Source organism: Schistocerca nitens, chromosome 9 (genome assembly GCF_023898315.1).
Source record: "Schistocerca nitens isolate TAMUIC-IGC-003100 chromosome 9, iqSchNite1.1, whole genome shotgun sequence".
Lineage (NCBI taxonomy): Eukaryota > Metazoa > Arthropoda > Insecta > Orthoptera > Acrididae > Schistocerca > Schistocerca nitens.
Window position 1 is genome coordinate 483,864,861 of NC_064622.1, and position 21,961 is coordinate 483,886,821.

The 21,961-nt window shown below is 42.6% G+C and overlaps 1 protein-coding gene across 1 annotated transcript in view; it reads left to right on the forward strand.

Moving 5' to 3' along the window:
• Positions 1 to 20,979, forward strand: part of LOC126203166 (fatty acyl-CoA reductase 1-like) — a 206,687-nt gene extending 185,708 nt beyond the window's left edge. Inside the window, exons 8-9 of the mRNA XM_049937407.1 lie at positions 16,875 to 17,132; positions 20,618 to 20,979. Coding sequence (XP_049793364.1) covers positions 16,875 to 17,132; positions 20,618 to 20,837 — 478 coding nt within the window. The 3' untranslated portion in view covers positions 20,838 to 20,979. The remainder of the gene's footprint in view (positions 1 to 16,874; positions 17,133 to 20,617) is intronic.
• The last annotated feature ends 982 nt before the right edge of the window (positions 20,980 to 21,961 follow it).

Here is a 21,961-nt window from a genome sequence, read left to right on the forward strand (position 1 = left end):
CTGCAAGTCGGTAGGGACTTCAATATTCTGAGATCCACAGTGCCAAAAGAGCTGCGAGAATATTATATTTCGGATGTTGCATCTCACCACGAACAATATAGTGGCCTACGGGCTTCACTTAACGACGAGAGCAGCGGCATGTACGTCGATTTGTCAGTGCTAGCAGACATGCAACATTGGGTGAAATAACCTCAGAAATCAATGTGTATGATGAGAGCCTTTGCTAGCAGCTAAACATCGCCTGCAGCACCTGTCTTGGACTCTTGACCATATCGGTTGGATTCTAGACGACTGGAAAACAGTGGACTGGTCAAATGAGTCACGATTGCAGCTGGTAAGGGCTGATAGTAGGATTCGAGTGAGGCACAGACCCCGCAGAGCCATGGACCCAAGTTGACTTCAAGGGACAGCGCAAATTGGTAGTAGCTCCATAATGATGATCTGTGTTTACAGGGAATGGGCTGGGACCTCTGGTCCAGTTGAACCGATAATTGACTGGAAATGGACATACTCTGCTACTTGGAGACCATTTGCACCTATTCAACGGCTTCACGTTCCCAAACAACGATGAAATTTTTATGGATGACAATGCGCCATGTCAGTGGACCACAATTGTTCGCGATTGGTTTGAAGAGCATTGTGGACAGTTTCCACTAACGATTTTGCCACCCGGATCACCCGACATGAATTCCATTGAATATGTATGAGACAATCTAGAGGCCAGTTCATGCACAAAATCCTGCACCGGCAACACATTCGCAACTGTGGACATAACTCAGTATTTCTGCGGGGGATTCTAATGACATCTCGAGTACATGCCACGTCGTGTTGCTGCACGCCAGGCAAAAAAGAGACGCGACACCATACTAGGAGGTACCCCATGAGTTTAGTCACCTCAGGGGCGACATGTATGTATGTATGTTCCATATCCCCTTCTAAATCACTGCATCGAATTCGACCAAGCTTGGTACAAACTTCATTTACTGTCTGGAAAGGAACATTGTGGGAGTAAAAGCCACCCGCCTACCAAACCGATTGGGGAGGGTGTGGGAAACGAGTGTAGCCCATGACACGAGTTTGATTGGCTGATTTGAGGAACCATCCCGGCATTTGCCTGAAGCGATTTAAGGAAATCATGGAAAACTTAAATCAAAATGGCCGAAAGCGCATTTGAACAGTCATACTCCCGAATGCGAGTCCAGTGTGCTAACCAGTGCGCCACATCGTTCGGTCAAGACGCAAGAATAGCGGTTATTTGGTCCTCCGCTATTTGAGAATGACAGTATTTAGAATTTTCAAGAAGCATTGTACGTAATTTCAAACGTTTACGAAACTTCTTCTCTGCTGATGACGCCACAAAATGACGAAAGGAAGAAAAGTTTGTCACTTGCCACGTCTTCACTGTTCATGCAGTAGAAGTGACTCATAAAGCATGATGTTTTGATTTATTATCTCTTTACTGCTAATCGTATTGGTGACACGTTTTGCAGATAGTGTTCACGTACACCCCTGAATGTACATACAAAATTATACATTGTACGATACATAGTTCACGAAATATGAAGTCATATACTGAGATGTGTGAAAAACTAGCACATGATGCATGGCGTTTTAATCTATAACTAACTCTATTCACAACACATTTCGCAGATGGTAGCTACATATATCATTCGATGCACTTGCACAATCAAATCATTGTACAACACAAAGTTAAGGAGACAAAATGCGATAAACATTGAGCTGCACGAGGATGAAATTACAGGGAGAAATTCTCTAGACATGAAGGTGATATATGTAATAAGTAAAGTAAAGAAGGAGGGGGACAAAGGGAAGTAAAGGGATTACTGATGTCAGCTGCTTTGGGAAATTACGTGAAATCAGTGGCAACGAGTAAAAATGTGTGCCACACCAGGATTTGAACTCGAGATCTCCTGTTTACTGGGCAGGTGCGTTAACCACTATGCAACACGGAACACATTGTTCATTGTAACTGTGCCGCCAATCTTTGCACGCTTCACGGCCAACCCACACTCCCACTGAACGCCACCTGTCCCCGCTCCCTGTCCATTTCCTCCTCGCTCGCTACTCTGAGATTTCTGCAGGAGGTCAAACACACCTTTGCACCAGCGCTGAAGAAGGTGGAGCCACTGCCCATGTAGATGAATCAATTATATGAATGCGCGGAGTCTGTTCTTTCGGACAAAACGGTGATAAAGCCATCGGTAAAAAGTTCATCCTAATACCCTCAAACGATTCCAGTCAATGTTGGTGTACATATCAATTACAATCTGGAAAGAAATACGTTAAGACTAAGAACACCAACCTCCTCTTGGAGTGAGTGTGGCGGAAAAAGGAGAAAAAGCCGGATAAACGTTGCCGTTGGATAGTTCGTGCACTCCAAAAGTGGTTTCATATTCATGATTAATGTTCATCGGTATCTTATGACTTGTATGGTCTATCAGATTATCATATCAGAAGTATCTGGACACACCACGTAAAGCTGAATTAACCAATAGATGTCACAGAGAGGCGGATCCGCCAGTATAAAAGCAGGCAGGGAATAACGTGCTGTCAGACGAGAAGTAACAGAAGAATGGGTCGATGAAGCACGGTCAGTCAATTCGAAGGTGGAACAGTCAACGGGTGTCACCCGAGAAACAAGAGGTGGAGCCCTCCACGCCCACAGCATAAGAGAGGTGTCGCAGGATGTGGGCACTGCGATGTTTGCCTACGTCTGGTTAAGGTTGAACTATTAAAACGCGCTCATCTGGAGATAGATTGGGTCGAAAGTCGAACGAAGGGTAGTGGTTTGGGGGGAAGAGGGGAAAACGGTGCCAAGGTAAGAGCCAAGGGAAAAAAAACCTACGATATTTTGGTTGGGTGGTAAGAGCAGTAGCGGATATCTTGCTGCCTGCGATAGGTCATGCAAGGGTAGGCTTTGTTAGTAGTGGGTGTCACGCACGTCGATACCTCTGACGTTGTGCGGTGCTGCTGCTCGGCGGCTGCCGCTGGATGAAGTTGTTGAACTCTCGGTCAGCGTCAGCATCCTGCAACAGTTGGGTTTATCATCGTTTTGTGTCCGATAGGTCATGTATCAGAAGCACAGTGTGGGGTGATGTGGGCGATTTATTTGTGCGTCAGTGGGCGAGCTAGTCGGTTTCCCTGCTGTAGCCTGTTGATGGGATTTAATAGAAGCTGGTATTTCCAGTCAACGTTGATGATATACAGGGGCATGCCGACGTTTGTCACTTGTTGGTGTATGTTAGCTTGCCATAGGTGGTTATGCCCTAACTAGTAGTGTATTTGGCGGCTTATTCTTCCACCTATGGTTGTGATCGTAGTTTCCCAGAGTAAGGAAAAAGACTTGTTCGAGTGTCTCCTGTACAGTCGTATGGAGTTTTTTTGACTACTTCCTTGAGGGTTTCAGGGCGGTATTCATTGTGAAAATCAGCGGTGCGTGTGTAGCGCCGAGCGTTGCAAATGATTCGTAGCACTTTGTTCTGTATGATCTGCAGGTGGCGCAGTCGTGTAGGAGCTGCATATCCCCAGACGGGAGCTGCGGAGAAACAACTCCTTTGAAACCTTTTATAGCTGCCGAAATCTATGAAGCGAAGGAACAATCACAGCTAAAACGAGACCAGCAGATCTCTTATACTGACGGCCACAGGGGCCATCGAGCATTGCGGAGGCCGTTAGTAAAAAGTCGCATTAATCAACGGAAGGAATCAATCACAAGCTCCCAAGTGGTTCCACGAGCTGTCCAGCTAACAAAATGACTGTGCGCGGGGAGATCAAAGGAATAGCGTACAATGGCCGAATGGCTCGTCGTAGACCTGGAACTAATGCTAAGCGAGGCTTGATGCTGTGTAAAGCATGGCGCCACGGGACAATTGAGTGATTTGGAGTGACGCCTTACGCCATAATCTGTGGCGCATTTTCTCGGGTGTTTCGGTTGGTATTGTTTTTAATGCGTCGGTCTGTTTGCCGTTAGAAGAAAAAGATTTTACGTGGTTATTCGATAGAGTGATCACAAATTAGTCTACAGCGACATTTGTTTGATTGGTGTAAATTGATAGAGACGTTAAAGAAGACAAGTATTTGTCAGTACTCAATAGTATAGGAAGCGGGTGGTGCGATTATTCACCTCCACTGTAAATATGACACAGAGGTTCTAGTGGACTGTTAAGGCAGCCAGCCCACAGTGAAGTAGCCGAAAGGGCACGCGACAACTCACGCCTTCTGGCGTTAAGTCTGGAATAAGATTCGTAATGAATGTGATAAAGAAAAGAACGTAGCTACTGGAACACTTAACTTTTATATTGTCCTTTGGTATACAGCATTCTGCATCCAGAAAGACTCTATCTTGAGGTACATGCAATGGTACAAATGGCGCCTTGCTAGGTCGTAGCCATTAACTTAGCTGAAGGCTATTCTAACTGTCTCTCGGCAAATGAGAGAAAGGCTTCGTCAGTGTAGTCGCTAGCAACGTCGTCGTACAACTGGGGCGAGTGCTCGTACGTCTCTCTAGACCTGCCATGTGGTGGCGGTCGGTCTGCGATCACACAGTGGCGACACGCGGGTCCGACATGTACTAATGGACCGCGGCCGATTTAAGCTACCACCTAGCAAGTGTGGTGTCTGGCGGTGACACCACAGAGGTCGTAGGAATAATGAAAGAAAGATGGGAATGCATGTGCACCGTGACCATTCCTTTGCTCAGTATTTGTATAGCCAGAAAAACACCAAAATCTGTAACACTTTCCGCCATGTAGAATAATCTACGATGAATATGTATGCCGAAAAATTGGTTAATCCTTCGAATAATGCATAGTTTAACAATATTACACACAGGTGCGCGAGATATGTAGAGCTTTACCGAACTGTTCACTTTTACCCACGTGTGGAATGATTTGGCATTTGTAGCCGTTAACCTGCCGCACATAGATCGACCTGGTACTCCTTCCAATATCCGCAGCTTTTTCCCAGACAATGGTACTGCCTACAAAGAAAACAGAGTTCCGTAACACTCGCTCGCCAAATTATGATGTATGGTGGAGAGTACATGCAACATTTAACCCACATCCAAGTTCCATTCACATCGAAAGAACGCTTGTCTTTAAAAAAGATCCTGTATTAGCTTAAATTCCTCGTGACTGGATGGAATAATAAAGCCCTCCGTGATATGAAACTCTTCTATTGTAACTATCGATGCAGGAGTCTATTAAGCATCTCGATGGAACCACTGCGTGTCTGCTGCTCTTCGTCGGACTGCATCTGAACCTTCATCAATGTTTCTTTTTTGTGTGGTGGATTTCGTTACAAATCAAGTTTATTACTACCTTATTTGCCGGCCGCGGTGGTCTAGCGGTTCTGGCGCTGCAGTCCGGAACCGCGGGACTGCTACGGCCGCAGGATCGAATCCTGCCTCGGGCATGGGTGTGTGTGATGTCCTTAGGTTAGTAAGGTTTAAGTAGTTCTAAGTTCTAGGAGACTTATGACCTAAGATGTTGAGTCCCATAGTGCTCAGAGCCATTTGAACCATTTTTTGCACTACCTTATTTTTTCGCCAGGGCACTTTATAAAAATGCCTCCCCACCTTCAGATGCATGCTATACTATTCTGGAATAATTACAAAAGATAGCACAATATACTGCTTGTTAGTATAATAAATGTATGTCACCATCACCATAAAAATATGAATAATGAGAAGGATCTGAGTATACCTACCTAATATGATTCTAGTAGCCACAAACAATCATGCAAGGTGGTTTTATGAGTTGTAGTGACGAAGGAAGTGTCAAGAATTAAAACTTTTGTGTTGGCTGAAGAGCCAACACCGTGTTACGGAGGGAGGCCGAAATGCACGCGTTTTAGCTCACGCAGGCTTGCGTGAGGAGGGAAGGACTATACTGACGTGAGGTCTGGAACATGACAAGGAATTGGAATTCAGAAAGCGAACGTGTTTAGTTGGATACTTAACTTTATTCCATTAATGATGAACGTCGCTCTTGAAGGAACATTATTCACAATATCAGTATCAATAGTAACTGAATATGGCGCCTTGCTAGGTCGTAGCAAATGACGTAGCTGAAGGCTATGCTAATCTATCGTCTCGGCAAATGAGGACGTATTTTGTCAGTGAACCATCGCTAGCAAAGTCGGCTGTACAACTGGGGCGAGAGCTAGGAAGTCTCTCTAGACTAGACGTGCCCTGTGGCGGCGCTCGATCTGCAATCGCTGATAGTGGCGAAACGCAGGTCCGACGTATACTAACAAATGGTTCAAATGGCTCTGAGCACTATGGGACTCAACATCTTAGGTCGTAAGTCCCCCAGAACTTAGAACTACTCAAACATAACTAACCTAAGGACATCACACACACCCATGCCCGAGGCAGGATTCGAACCTGCGACCGTAGCAGTCCCGCGGTTCCGGACTGCAGCGCCAGAACCGCTAGACCACCGCGGCCGGCGTATACTAACAGACCGCGGCCGATTTAAAGGCTACCACCTACCAGGTGTGGTGTCTGACGGTGACGCCACATTGCTCCCTCGCAAATCGGCGGACGGTTGTGTTATAAGGCCTCCGCCCGCCGTGGGGAGGACCCCATGTTGACGTATGCGACGAGGTGGGGAGCCTAACAACAGGCGAGGCTGTGCCACCCGCACCCTGCCATTCGAACCACGGGGAGCTAGGGAACGCCTGAAGACCTACTCCAGGGTGCACGCCAACATGCGGTGTATGCGCCCATAGAGAGGAGGGACCGAAGGGTTGACCTCCATCTGGCCGGGGCACCCAACGGACGAAGACGACGTATGGTCCGGAGCGGGCAAGAGTTCCATGTCGCAGGACAACTGGTCACGGGGAGCAATCGGCGGCCCGTCACCCAGGGGGGCGCCCGGCGGCTGCAGCGACGCGTCCACTGCGGGCGTCGCCGGCGGGAGAACAGGCGGCGGCGGCGGCGGCGGTGCGTCGCCATGGGGCAAAATGGAAGGCAGCGTCGGTAACACCTGGGGCTGAGGCGAGCAAGTAGATGGGTCCCCGGGGCGCTGACCGGACGGCACCGTCGCTGAAAGCAGACGGCGAGCGGCAGATCGCGTGCGACAACAGAGGCGCAGCTGATTGAGATGCCGGCGCACCTCACCAGAGGCCCCCAAAACCAGATACATACCATGTCCGAGGCAGCGAAGAATGCGCCCCGCGAGCCAACGCCGTGAACCTCGATAGTGGCGGTAGTAGACAACGTCACCTGGGGCAAAAGCAGGACAGCAGGTCTCTGCCGCTGCACAGGAACCGGATGCGGCGGATGTAGCAAAGACATCAAGGTTCGATGATGGCGACCGTGGAGCAACTCAGTCGGCGAGCTACCATCTCGGGGCTGAGAGCGATACGAGGACAAAAAGAGCAATAACGCGTTGTACCGAGAATGCGACTCTTTCAACTTCAACATTTGTGACTTGAAAGTCCGGACCAAGCGTTCAGCGGCACCGTCTGACTGTGGCGAAAACGGCGTGGATGTCAGATGTTGAATAATATTGGCCATGCAGAATGACTGAAATTCTGCGGACATGAATTGTGGGCCAATGTCGGAAACAATAGTCTGTGGAAGACCTTCAAAGCAAAAGATAGCAGATAACGCTTGGATGGTGGCAGATGAGGTTGTGGAAGACAGCTGGACAACAAAAGGAAAATTACTGAATGAATCTATCACAACCAACCATCGAGCATTCCAGAATGGACCAGCAAAATTGATGTGTAAGCGTTGCCAAGGGAAAGTGGCTTTTGGACATGCAAAGAAGAGCACATATTCGTAATCGCGGCATCGATTTCGAATCAAGTACAGTGCTGACGAGCAAGTTGTTTCGTTCGCACTATACCCCAATGTCCTTGGTGGAGAAGCTTTAAGACAGAGGACTGTAATGAACGTGGGACAACGACCCTGGACTGATCATTATCAGAACGCAACAGCAAAACACCACGTTGAACAAAAAGTCTCTCCTCGTGAGAAAAAAATCGGCGAACCAACGGGTTCCCGATCCGTGACTTTGACAAGGGCCATTGCGTAGCAACAAAACGCAGAACGGTATCAAGGACAGGGACGGCAGTTGTGGCTGCAGCTACACGATGAAAATCAATTCTACCACGTCATCGGTTTCCGAATCAATGAACAGGCAAGCAAGTTCGGAGGAATCGAACGCCTTATCCTCAGCAACAGGCAAACGGAACAACGCATCGGCGTTTCTGTGCTTAGCAGTGGACCGATACAAGATATCGTAGCGGTACTGCGAGAGGAAAATAGACCAGCGAATGAATTTTTGCGCAGTACGTGGAGGTACAGGCTTGTTTGGATGAAAAAGTGATGTCAAAGGTTTGTGGTCTGTGATTATGGTAAAGTGACGACCATATAAGAAGTCATGAAACTTTGTAACACCAAATACGTGGGCCAATGCTTCTTTCCCGATCTGTGAATAATTTGTTTGCGCAGACGAGAGCAATTTGGACGCAAAGGCAATAGGGCGATCGTGCGAGCCATCTTTGTGCGCAAGCGCAGCACCGATCCCGAAATCCGATGCAACCACCATCAACAAAATGTTCTTCCGGGGATCGAATGGCGTAAGGCAAGTATTGGAAAGCAACGCCGATTTCAGCCGGCGAAAGGCGCGTTCGCGTTCCGTCGTCCAGACGAACGGAACACCTTTACGGCGTAAGCGATGAAGCGGAGCTGAAATGGAAGAGGCATGCGGCACATATTTGTGATAATAGTTGATTTTTCCCTGCACACTCTGTGGCTGCTTCAAATTCTGCGGCGAAGGCAAGTCTTGTATGGCACGGAGGTGCGTGGGACTGGGATGTATGCCTTGGGCATTGAGTACATGTCCCAGGTATGGCAAGTCACGAGCAAAAAACACACATTTGTCCTTCCGTAAGCGAAGACCATTATGTCGCAAGACCTGAAATAATGTTCTCAGATTGGCTAAATGTTCTTCTTCCGTCTTTCCGGAGATCACAATATCGTCCAGATAGTTTGCTGCAGTAGGGATCGACGCACAAAGAGTTTGTAGATATTGCTGAAACAATGCAGGGGCGGATGCACACCCGAATGGCAGTCGTTTGAATTGATACAAACCAAGATGCGAGTTAACCACCAAAACGCGCTGGGATTCTTCGTCCACAGGTATTTGCACGTACGCATCTGCTAGGTCCAGCTTCGAAAAATATTTGCCCGGGCACAGTTTGTCAGAAACATCTTCCGGCCGGGGTAAAGGAAAAGTTGCAATCACTAGTTGTGGATTCACTGTTGCCTTGAAGTCCACACGAAGTCTCAATTTTCCGGAAGGTTTTGGCAAAATTACTAAGGGTGATGCCCAGAGAGAAGCCTGCACACGTTCAATCACACCTTGTGATTCCAAATCGTGTAACGTTCGTGCGACCTCATCACGCAATGCGTGGGGAACACTGCGCGCTCTGAAAAATTTCGGTTGCGCGTTTACTTTCAGTGCCAAACGTGCTTTATAGTTCTTAGCGCAACCAAGGCCCGGTACAAAAATGTCTGCAAATTCTTCACATAGACGAGAAACGCTGTCTGAAGGCACAGCCTGGTTCACTGATAGGACCTGATTTACTATAGACAAGTTAAACAACTGAAATAAATCGAAACCAAACAAGTTCACTGCAGAAGAAGTGTGGCGGCACTCGGTCTGCAATCACTGATAGCGGCGACACGCGGGTCCGACGTATACTAACGGACCGCGGCCGATTTAAAGGCTACCACCTAGCAGGTGTGATGTCTGGCGGTGACACCACAAAACTAATTACACATTATGTGTCTCTGTACAGAACGCCAGTACGTCCTCACTTAAACAAAAACAGCCGCATTGTTTCTAAGTATATACTCGTATAATCATATATTATTTTTTCTTGAATGCACCATAGGATCTCTAATGCAATGTCAACTATACAGAATATAGAAAATTATCTAGTATGTCCAAAGTGTGACATATATATGGTAAACGCTTTCCAAACCATCATATTGTTTGCAAGTACATCAGCATGTAAGCACTCTCCTTTAGCAACTGCAAACATCTTGCATCCTTATCTTATATTCAGATTTTTCCCTATTTTTCATATTCTCATTTTTTTCAAATCTGTCTTATTTTCCCATATTCTGTATGAAGATGTACTATAATATGGGTCCTCGTATTGCTTAACATGTTTGCTCAGTATCCTTCAGTGATTTGGATACTTCCAGCAAGCCAGAGAGAATCTACAATGTGTCTGCAAGATTACTTGGATGGGAAATTATAACTGGTATGCATCGTAAAGATAGTGTATATATTTTACTTTCATGCAATGCACACACATACAGCTTATCGGAGTTTGCAAGCTGCCTCTGGTGTCCTATTAACATGTCTTGAAACACCTGTTAAAGGAAGATTCAACTGTTCCTCACAGTAGTATTGTGTAGGGATTAAAATAACTGTGTTTTAGCAACCATTCAGGAGACCGTCAACAACAAGCAACAGGAGTATTGCATGACAATTATGCGTTTTCACACTAAAATCTTGTTTCTCTAATACTGGTGAGTTTAGGAATTAGAATCTGCGTGTTACTGAAGGTCTGTCTGTTAAAAGAAACACATATTTATTTCAGTGTTACAGCATGAAATCGTGGTTAGTAAACATAATTTTTCTTATCTCCTCTAATGTGACAAACATAAAGTGAGTTTACCATTTTAGTCTCAAAAATCTTTGATGTTTGTTTGTGTCCCACAGACGGGGTTTGGGGGGGGGGGGGGGGTGGTCGGTGTGCATAATCACTCTGCTATTTCCTTGATAGTTTCCTCGCTTACAGAGGGCGTGGAACCATACTAGATAGAGGCATCTCCCCATATCTCACGTTTAGTGGAAGAGATCGGGAAAACGTAGCCTGAGTGTCAAATTTGTTAGGTGTTCACCCAGCGACAGCACGTAAGCATAAAGTTTCTCAGTGGTCGATATGACCCCATACGGACATGCATTTCCCCTATTTTCAAAACTATTATTTTCAAAATGTATAACTGTCTTCCTCTGAGTCACTTGAATCCAGTGATGTTTTGTTCATTATTATATTTACAACGTATTACAATTTATTCTTGGTTTATTCACTGAGTAGCACGGCAGTCAATACGATCCCAGTCTAAAGTATTTGCTTGGTCTTTTGAATATAAGGTTTATGAAAACAGAGTAACGACTCTAACTTTTAAAATAGTATTACCCGCAAATTTTTGTAAATGTTTAAGGATTTCTTGACCCATCTGTTGTTGTACCCCTCCTAGTATGAGTGAGTTCAAGATGGCCCCATAAACACTTTGAAAATATGTGTCTCTCTTAAGTTAAAATCTTCTGCGTTGTTAGGCCAAGTCATATTTCCTTTTAAAATAACCGACGTTTAGCCCCCTCTGCTGGGATCTTCTTCAGGATATTTCGTTGTCCAATATTGCTAGAACACTGTCAGAGACCAGTGTCGCGTTCTCTTGTAAACGGAGTTTTCCCGAGATTGTGCTGGAGAATTGAGGGTAATGGTTAAAATTCCTGTGGCTACCATTAGTGAGCCATCGTCATAGGTAACATTCCCGCGCAGATGCAGAAGAAGGGGCGTTATTAGCTAAACTCTTGTGCATACTATAGGTGTCTCATCATCATTGAATGGAAAAGCGCTATTCCACACTTACGCTGGAGAAGGATTATTGGTTTAAATTCCTCCTGCTACTACTGTTTGGCCATCATCATTGGCTAGATGCGAAACGGACAGACAAGAGAGGTGGAATGTTTACCCAAAGTATTATTGTCAGCCGAAGTGACTTGCACATCGTTGTTTGTATTGTTAGCACAAAACAGCCGCATATTTACTTCCTTGGTGGCAGGCAGCCACGATGCCGGAAGCCTATAGCCATCCTTTCTGTTGAATTACATACATTCTTGGAAATTTCAACCGCTTCTAAGACATTTCTTCTGTATATGTTGGTTTCCTTAGCCAGCACACGTACGTAATTAAAATCAATGTCAGAGCCACAGTTCCCACGATGTTCCGCTACCCGATTTTACACTTCGTTTTAGCCGCACGCGCTATTCGTGTTCCGTAGTGCGTCCTTTAACAGTTCTTCCCGTTTCGCCTGTATACATTTTGCCACAGCCACATATCACTTGATAGACGCCTGTATTGTGGAGGCAATAAAGTGTATCCAGTTTTCTTCGGAAAAGAACTTTATTTTGTTTTGTCTAAAGAAAAGGTGTCTGGATATCATTTTTCTTTAGAATTCCGCTTATGCGGTCAGTGACCTCAGGAACGAACAATATCGTGAGAAGATAGTACCTCGTCATTCTTAACCGCATGATTAATATTCCGCCTAAAAGTCCCGTCGACTGAACAGCTATCGTAACCATTTGCCTCCATTGTCTTCTTTAAAAAATCCAACTCCGATTCCAGGTTGTCATCATCGCTGATACGGAAGGCACGTGAAGACAGTGTGTTGAGCACTGCTTTCATCTGGTCTGGGTGGTGGTGTGAAGTGGCATCTAAATATCTGTTTGTGTTGGTTGGCTTTCTATACAATGTGAATATATTGTTATCAGATCTTCGTATACCAACATATCTAGGAACGGGAAACCGACCTCATACTCCAAGATAAATTTGATTTTGAGGTGAATTATATTTCAGAAATTATGGAATGCTTGAAGTTCTTCTTCGCTATGTGACCACTTAACAGTTGTATCATCCACATTGCGGAGACAGCAAGACGGTTTCAGAGGGTCACTACTTAATACCTGTTGTTTGAAATGTTCCATAAAAATGTCACCTGCTATTGGCGGCATGATTGAGCCCATAGCAAGGCCGTCAGCCTGGTGATAGAATTCACCACTCTATTGTAATTCGCTCGAAAGGAGACATAATTCAATTAAGCCACAAACAAATGGGTCAACTCTCTCCCTTCTGATCTTCATTCTATCTTATACTGGTACGTTAGTATACAACGATGTCATATCAAAGCTAACGAGCGTGTCACCTGCAAATATCTTCACTGGGCGTATAATTTGTAAAAGAAAATGTTTCGAATCTTTGACAAAGGTATTTGTTTTACCAACTAGATGTCTCAGTTTACCAGATAAGTTGACGAGTTAACCCCACTGACGATAGGCTTCAAAGTAACCGATATTTTATTGATCTTGGGGAGTCTATACATTGTCACGTTCTCAGTACTACTGGCTCGTGCATGTGATGTTATTTATATGTATTTGACGATGCTGGTGCTGATTCCGTATTTAACATTTGACGATGCCACTATGGGTGCAGTACATTAGGACATTGTTTTTATGAAACAGATCTGATGATGGTCATTAAAGACCGAAACTGGTAATCTGTTAACAAAAAGTTTGTGACCATAGACGTAAATTAAAGGAAACGTATTCCATACATTGATTAAAATGAAAAAAGCTAGTTCTTGTGGTGTTTATTACATGCACATACACGTACAAGATAGGTATGTGTTTTTGATATTTTGTATAGTTTAGTATGAATTAAAAATTCTATTTTGCAATTATCAAGAAATGCTGCCATAACTACACGTATATGGCCAATGTATTCGGGCAATTTTGGTAAAGTGAGACACCACACATGGACATTCTATAAAGATATTGCTAATATCCAGAGAGTTCAATTCTTAATAAGACTACATCGCAATATTGGCACCTCCTTCTAACTACTGCTAACATTATCACTTTTTCATGACTGGTTGTGGCTACTGGGATCATATTAAGTGCGTGTACTCCAGTCGCTCTCTCGACTTATAGTTCTAAGGTGATGGCAGTGTGCATTTTTCAGACTCACAAGCAGTATTTTGTACAAAATTCCCAGAAAACCATAGAATGCTTGTAATGGTTGGGAGGCAATTTCATAAAAGTGCGCTGCCTATAAATGAAGGTAGTATTAAGCTTCGATTTATAACCACTATGTTTGATACCACACGTATAAGAAATGGTAATAAAGTGCCATATACAAATCCAATGAATGGCAATACAGATGTAGTTATAAAGTCATACTGACATGCTAAACAGTCGACCAGTACAAGCGAGGTATATTGCATTGCAGAGAGTTTTGCTCTTGGTCATATCGGAGAGAGTATAGTACTTCCTCCAACATTGTGAAATTAGACAGAGGCCGTTTTTTTAACCGTTTCTTTCCATGTCAATGGAACAAGGACTTGGGTCAAACATTATGGGAAAATTCCACCACACAACGTCACATAGCACTTTGGAAAAATGACCCTAAATCCTAACATATCGCCTAGATCTGTGTGTAGCACTGTTAAGCTATTTATATCTCGAGGATTAAACCCAGTTTCAAGCATACATACACAGCACATTAAATTATACATTGTGGAGGGTTACTTGCACAGATTTAGTGGTCTTCTGCCTATATGGATACAGCAAAGAAAAAGCGATTGTTCCCATGTGCTCTAATCTCTCATCTTATTCCTACAACCTCTGTGTGACGTTTATATCAGAGGTCACCAAGGAATTATCAGACCATGCGCCACTGCCCCAGAAAGGTGACGCTGCTGCTAGACACTGTATTGAAAGAATTGTTACACACATGTAATCTATAATAGACTCAAGAGGTGGCTATGGTGATGGTAGACCATGTGCTCTGATGTGAAGTGACAGGTCATGGTCATGTGAGTGACAGCATCCCTGGTGGTCGTTAACTAGTGGCAAAAAGCTACTGACCAAACCATTATTTTCTGTGGCATATCTTGGGGGCTGTGGGGCACCTACACACTCTTTACAACTGCAGAAGTGTGGGGGGAAATGACGTATGGGACACATGTTAGCGTAATAAAAACTTCCTAAGATTTCTACCCTAAAGTCAATCATAGTATCAACATGAATAATGTAGTCAGGGACTCGTTCAACAGTGCATGTCTTCACTTACATTCCTATTGAAGTCATAACACTGATGTACTGTATGTGAGTATGACATGGCTGTAGAAATGTTCCTAATTCCCACTGTTATTTACATACGCACAGTAATATTGTGCTATCTAACTTCTCTTAGGTGAGCTGATAGTGTGTCAGCCACTGTTTCTTTTAACATACACCTAACACAAGGTCCACACATACCTATCCATGTTAAGTAATAATTTCTATCACTATAGTAGGCTGTAAATTGTTTAAATATGTAAATTATTTAAATGATGCACTGTGTTACTTGTCAAATATTTATTTATGATCTCAAAAAGTGGATAATTTTAGGAAAAATCAGTAAAATGGTGAAAAATTGCCCCATTACTGTATATACCGATGGAGGACGATTTATATGATAGGGTGCTTGCTGAGATGTCATTGGGCACAATATCTGCTACAAACTGCAGAAAACGTAATTATTTAAGAAGCTGACACATACGTCAGGTCAGCAGATGGGCAACATACAAATGAGGAGCCTGTCTGATAGTGTACAGAGCACCAGTGACAAGTTGGTCTGATGGTTGGACTGGTGGGGGATAATCGGCGTTTCCAGGAAATACATAATTATGATTGGGTGTTGAATACTGACAATAAAATTGGTATGCTATTAATTCCACTAACTGGACAATACATTATGACATATTGTTATAAAGACAAGTGGCTAGTTTGTAGGTAACAATTGAACCCTTGTCCCTGGATGACACGGACTATGAGGACATTAATACATTGCCTTGAAGGACAACTGTCTGAGTAAATTTGACAAGGAGGACATTGAACTTTTGGAGAAATCTGGCAACACTGTGTCCTTGGCCTATGAACTTTGGGAGGTATGACAACAATGGATGCTGTGCAAATACCTCTACTGCCCCACTACTCACAATATGTATCAACTATGCAATTACTCCAGAGCGCAGCTATCCTGTGAATCAAAATTCCATGGTTACATGTGATTTACAGAACAATAGGTCTCTTACATACTGAAGGCAGAAATAGGGACAAAGCAAGATTTCATATTGTACTTAGCGTAAGAACATAGTATTAGCAAGAAAACACACAGGTGATTCAACAGTTCCCTGCAAACTGTGTTATGGGAAGAAAGTAAATATATTTTGTAACATTTTTATCTTTTACTAAGAACAGTTTCAATTTTAACCTTAAGGTTATGAATCAATAGAAAGGTCAAACACAAAAAGTATGTAATTCACAACATGGATCTACAGGTGAATTACCAGTAGACAGGAAGATTTTAACTCAGCAGATCATGCTACACCTTCACCAAAAGTAGTCATAAGTCCTTAAGAATTTTTTTTTAATTTTATTCTGTTAATGTGAACTTATAAATCCAAGTAGTATTATATCCATTTTTAGTCTCCAAATTAAACGTTGAATGATAAATAAGTTAATATATTCATTTTTATTTATTATTTTATGGAGACCTATGAGTTCCCTAAGAGTGTTGAAGTGTTAATGAAGAAATTTTTAGGTGGCAAGCACAGATATTGGCTACAATGGGAGATTGGAAGGAATTTTAAATAGCAAACATAGATGTTGAAACTCAAGTCTGGAAATCCAAAGGGGGCGTGATCGAATCTTTGACAAATATTTTATTCTGTTTTTAAACTAGCTCTTAGCTGTCAATGAGGTGAAGATTCGCTATCTGCATTAAGTTGTAGATTTAATTTCCCTGTTAGCACAACTGTGGTAGGTTATGGATATTCAAGTCATGTAAGAGGAATAGACTACAAAGAATTCCGCCAGGTCACTGAGATATAGGAGCTTATCATCATTATCTGATACATGAAACTGTAAATGCCTACACATCCAGATAAAATTGTCTACAGCACAGAAATTAACTCTGATAATTACTTTTTTCAGCTTGGTGCACGTAAACAATCGTTTATATTCGGCCAAGATCATGGTGAGGTATTACGTGCTACATGAATGGACATTTATCAACAAAAATGTTATGTCTGTGTATGAATCGATGACTCCTGAGGATAAAGAAATCTTTTATTTTAATGTTAAAGATCTTGATCAGTATGACTATTGTAAAAAGTCACTTATTGGAGCGAAGCTGTACATTCTGAATGAGAGCATCGATGATTTACCCGGTGATTTGAGATACATGAGAAGGTATGTATTTTATATCAATTTTAATTGTTATAATATAATTTGAGGAGTGTCAGAAGATTTTTTCTGATGTTTCTAATCAGATTAACTGCATTTGCTTCCTCTAGGACCGTAAATATTTTAAAACAGTCACATTTCCATACATTTTAATCTACGTATTTCCTTAGGTCTATTACGTGAAGTCAAGTGTTATTGTGTTGAATCATTGTGATGAGTCACACGCACACAACACACATGGAGCAGCATTAAAGAAAATGTTATATCATGTGGAGCGAGTAACTAACGATGAAGACAGTTAGAGTGTGTACCTAAAGCAGAGCTGATGTGCAACCTCGTAGTGACGCTACTAGCACTACTGTTATGAAAATGACGCGAAATTTCGATAGACATCATCTTTAGATCTAGTATTAAACCCACCAACTTTCGTTCTTGGCGTTGCTATTTTTTTCCGTCAGCATATAAAAAATTACGAAATATCGATTTACATGCGTCCTCATTGCAACCTAAAAATGGTAACAGTATTAGGTTACTTCACTAGGTAGAAGATTTTTTTCTTAATCACAAGCGACTGTTTCCAAGAGGAAGAATAATGTTTTGGCAGTAAGACATGACCCGTCACTGGGCCCTTCGCACCATGTATGTCTTCACTGATTAATGACACGACAGCTCCGGCATGCAGTCGGAACTCTACTGACTGGGCAAAAATAATAGAAACCACTGTCAGCTGCTGCTGTACTGGAGGAGCTGCCTGGTCAGCTGCCACAGCTGTGTGGAGCGTTGTGCTGTCACTGGGGCATGTCAGTACACAATATAGGGCAGGAGCTTGTCAACACAGAGCCGTCAGATGCCAGACCCTTGCCACACGACAAATTATGTGTGGCATAATATGGGCAACAGTGCCCTGAATGAAGTCTGTCGTAGTCATGCAAATCACCGGCGCTTCATCGGTTTACATCGTCAATTTGTCGACGTGGAAGAGCAAAGGCGTTTGTGATCCTTCCCTTGTGTGTTAACCCTCCTATGTATTTCTGATGTGCTTGTGAGGTCATGCTGGCCCTCTGTTGTTTAGAAGGGTTCAAAATGATGCAACTGATGGTGATGGGGAACTGTAACATTGGCATACTTTAGTCTCTCACTAGATGCCAGCGATCTGGACGACTGCAAACTTAAGTGAGTCTTAAGGGTGTAAAAAGAAGATGATGCATCAGAATCATGGCAATGGAAGTGCCGCGTTCGATGCACCAGAAACTGTTATTTCACTGAAGTTAAGCGGTGTTGGCCATGTCTGGTACTTGGATTGGTCTCTCACTGGGTCTGCTGTGTGCCTTTTCGAATTTTTCCTTTGTCTGTTCAACATAGGGGACAACATAGGATGGTGCAGTGTGTCTGAACACCAGTCCTTGTCAAATTCTCTGGATTAAAATCCAAACTTCTCTCAGTGTCTCATGAAGAGAGGGAATGCAGCACTGTTGAATGCACTCCACACACACTGCAAATATTTCATGAGAGAAAGGTACCTAGGATTGTGAAGGACAGCAAACACGTTTCCAATACAGGTGGTTGAACCTGCCCTTTGGGGTCTAGCAGACAAGCACGTCATACGACTTAACTTGCTTTAATGAAAATCATCACCTGGCTGTTGCTCGTAGTGCAGAATAACTACTTTACCTAAATTTCGTTAGCGAAAGTGTGTTGGATGTCAGAAGCAACGTAAAAACAATTAGCGATCTTAAGAACTTTAGTAGGAGTAGGATCGGCTGTGGCTAATGCTTTAGCTGTGACTTCACTCTCAGCGGTAGGGGGGGGGGGGGAGGGGGGCTAGGTGCACAACCACAACACGAATTGATGATTCTGTGCATTTACTCATTGGACAGGTCTCAAAATGATTAGTATACTGCATTACAGGCCAGACACATAACTGGCCGTAAGCTTTCAAAGACAGTACCACCTAACCATACTGTTGGTACAATATACAACTTTTGCATATATCAGCAATAACTGACTCGTGAAATAAAGCCTGACCGATCATACTTTTAATTTTCTATTGTTAAGCGGAACAAGATAAAGAAAACCGGGAAGTGGGGCAAGTGAAAAGTGCTCTCCACCAAAACTTCACGGTAATTTTGCAGAAATAGATATAGATGTAGGAAAATAGATGCGTTACGTGGAAGAGTAGACCAAAATTGCGGATCCAAGGCTAGAAACAAGATTATTTATTCAAGACAATACCATAGCAATAACCAATAATTTATCCACAGTTGTCTTTGAGGTTCTAGAACTCTGGTACTGTGGAGTGAATCTTGTGCTGTGTGAATGTTCATTATCTAGAAGTAACGAATAGATGGAACGTATGGTTTCTTTTGACTACAATGGATCCGATTTTCAGAAGAAAAATCATTTGCTCTGTTGGTACAGAGCACTGCCATGTGATAAAACCCTTAGAGCACATTCTGGTGCTCGCATTTTCTGCTATGTCGCTCATTGAACTATGCCAATGTTTTTATTTAAGCTCTGCATGTAAAGTATTCTGCAAGATTAGAGTATGAAGGGTTTTGGAGAAAAGTCTGACATATCGATACCATAGCCCACTGGTCAAGCATTCTGACTGGCAGTTTGTCAGGTTGGATTCGATTCCCACTTCTACAATTTCTTTTCCTCTTTTTACATTTTATCATGTTCCTCGCAATGCTGAACTATTAGTCACCAAGTTGAAGATTTCGACTATCACAGACGTGATCTCAACATTAAGTAATTGAGAGCGGCGCATAGATAAAATATTAAAAACATTTATATTTGGTATCCAATGGTGTGCTTTGCGCCCATTTCTGGCCCTGGGCATTCGGAATAATGTGGTCATAACGATCGTCATATTTTCATAAACGGTTCAAGATAATGTAACGAGGTTTCTTTGCAAATGATTGCAAAAAAAGGGCTACACATGTCACATATAAATACTTTAAACTTTTTTATTCACAAAGTAACTCGTCCACGGCAGCGAGACGGCAGACAGGACGAGATGAGTAAATGCATCAATAGTGCTTAGGCTCTTTACAGATTTTCGCATGAATAATGAGGGATTTTCGAGTGGCATTTCACGTACGAATCTCATAGACCAGCTATCAAGCACACTGACTGAAAATTCATTGGATCCGGTCCGACTCCCATTGCGACAATGGTTTTGATTTTTCAAAATTTATTTCATTCCTCATAAAGTTAACGATTAATTATAAATTTATGTCGACTGAAATAGTTCAGTTTTTATAAGTAAAATTAATATATTCAATTTACTTACAAATACAATCCTTGTAGATCAGATGGCCATAGGCCGTAATGTTTTAGCTCCCGCCAGATCAGGGAATGGTATATTGATATTGTGTTGTGTTTTACAGGATATGGTAACTGTGTTCTTTCTACCCCACGTAATTGTATCTGCAGTATAATTAGCATTTAGTAACTATAGTTTCTAATTGAAGTATCACTCTTTCTAGGATGTACTACTTGCACGTTGTAGTGCGGACACTTTTCTATGGCCTGTTACTCTGGCTACTGTACTCGATGTCAGAGCCAGCACTGGAGATGGTTGAAACTGCAATGGAATATTTGACTTCTGTTTTTCATGGAGCTCCTATTATTAGAGCACTCGCAGACGATGTTCCTGTTTCTTCTACTGTGTTGCCAGACGGTGTGGTTGATGTGACAAACAGCTGAATACTCTCTTGTCAGTTTTGTTCAAATAACTAGCTTTAATATTACACTAGTAACTGACTCCAATAAAAATTCCTCATTCCAAAATCGTTTAGGAAGCAGAAACTTTTTTCACAAAAAGAAGAGTGCACATTTTATAAGAATATAGCGCTGATAAAAAATGGTAATTGATATGGAACAATGGAATATTCACGTTAAAAACATTCTTGAAAACTTTGAAATTACCCAAAAACTCTGCCTGTCCTGTTACTTTAATTGAATCTACACTGGTTTCAAAATTTTTGAATTACTGTACATCATGAAGTATTTGTTTTGGTAATACAACGTCATTAACAACGTTATGAATATGTAAACCTAATATTTTTCTCCAAATGGGAAAATTTTGAGGAAAAAACGCAGAAAATGAAGCCTAGTTGGGTATGTATGCCTGATTTAAATTACTAAACAAATTATATTGAAGAAAATAAATTACGTGTATACAGCAGTTTTTTTCATACCCCAACTGAAAACAGTTATTGTCTTTGAATTGTTAATATTTAATAGCTATTTCTATATTATTTACCCTTGAGTAGTGATTTAAATTGATCCACTTCAAAATTAATCAGAATCCTGGATAAGATTTCTAATCCTGTGGGCAGAATTGTCTTTCTCGGAGGTTTATACACCGACACAGTTCATGCAGATTGGTAATGTACCAGATTATAGAACATCCTACACAGTCACAGATTTTGCCACTGATTCACACTGCCACAAGGTGTACTGAACACTCAGCAGCCACTGATTAAACCTAACTCACACATAGAGGGAAAGCAGTGGCACTGCTCGACTTTCAGATGGCTACACTCAGATTCTAAAGTCCAATATAAGTGTAGAATATGCAAATAAAGTAGCTAGCCAAAGAAGGCATTCAAATATATTTGAATTATGCAGGCAGTTCAACATCTGCATCAATGTCTATATCTTCATCTTCATACTCAGTCGCTAAGCCATTGTTGAGCTTGTGGGGAGGGTACTTTTCTTTATACCACATATCAGGGATTATGTGTGTTCCCTTGGCGTATGGTGCACAGGGAAATCTATTGCTAAAAAGCCTTTGTGTGCAAGTTAATAATTTTTACTTTCTCTTT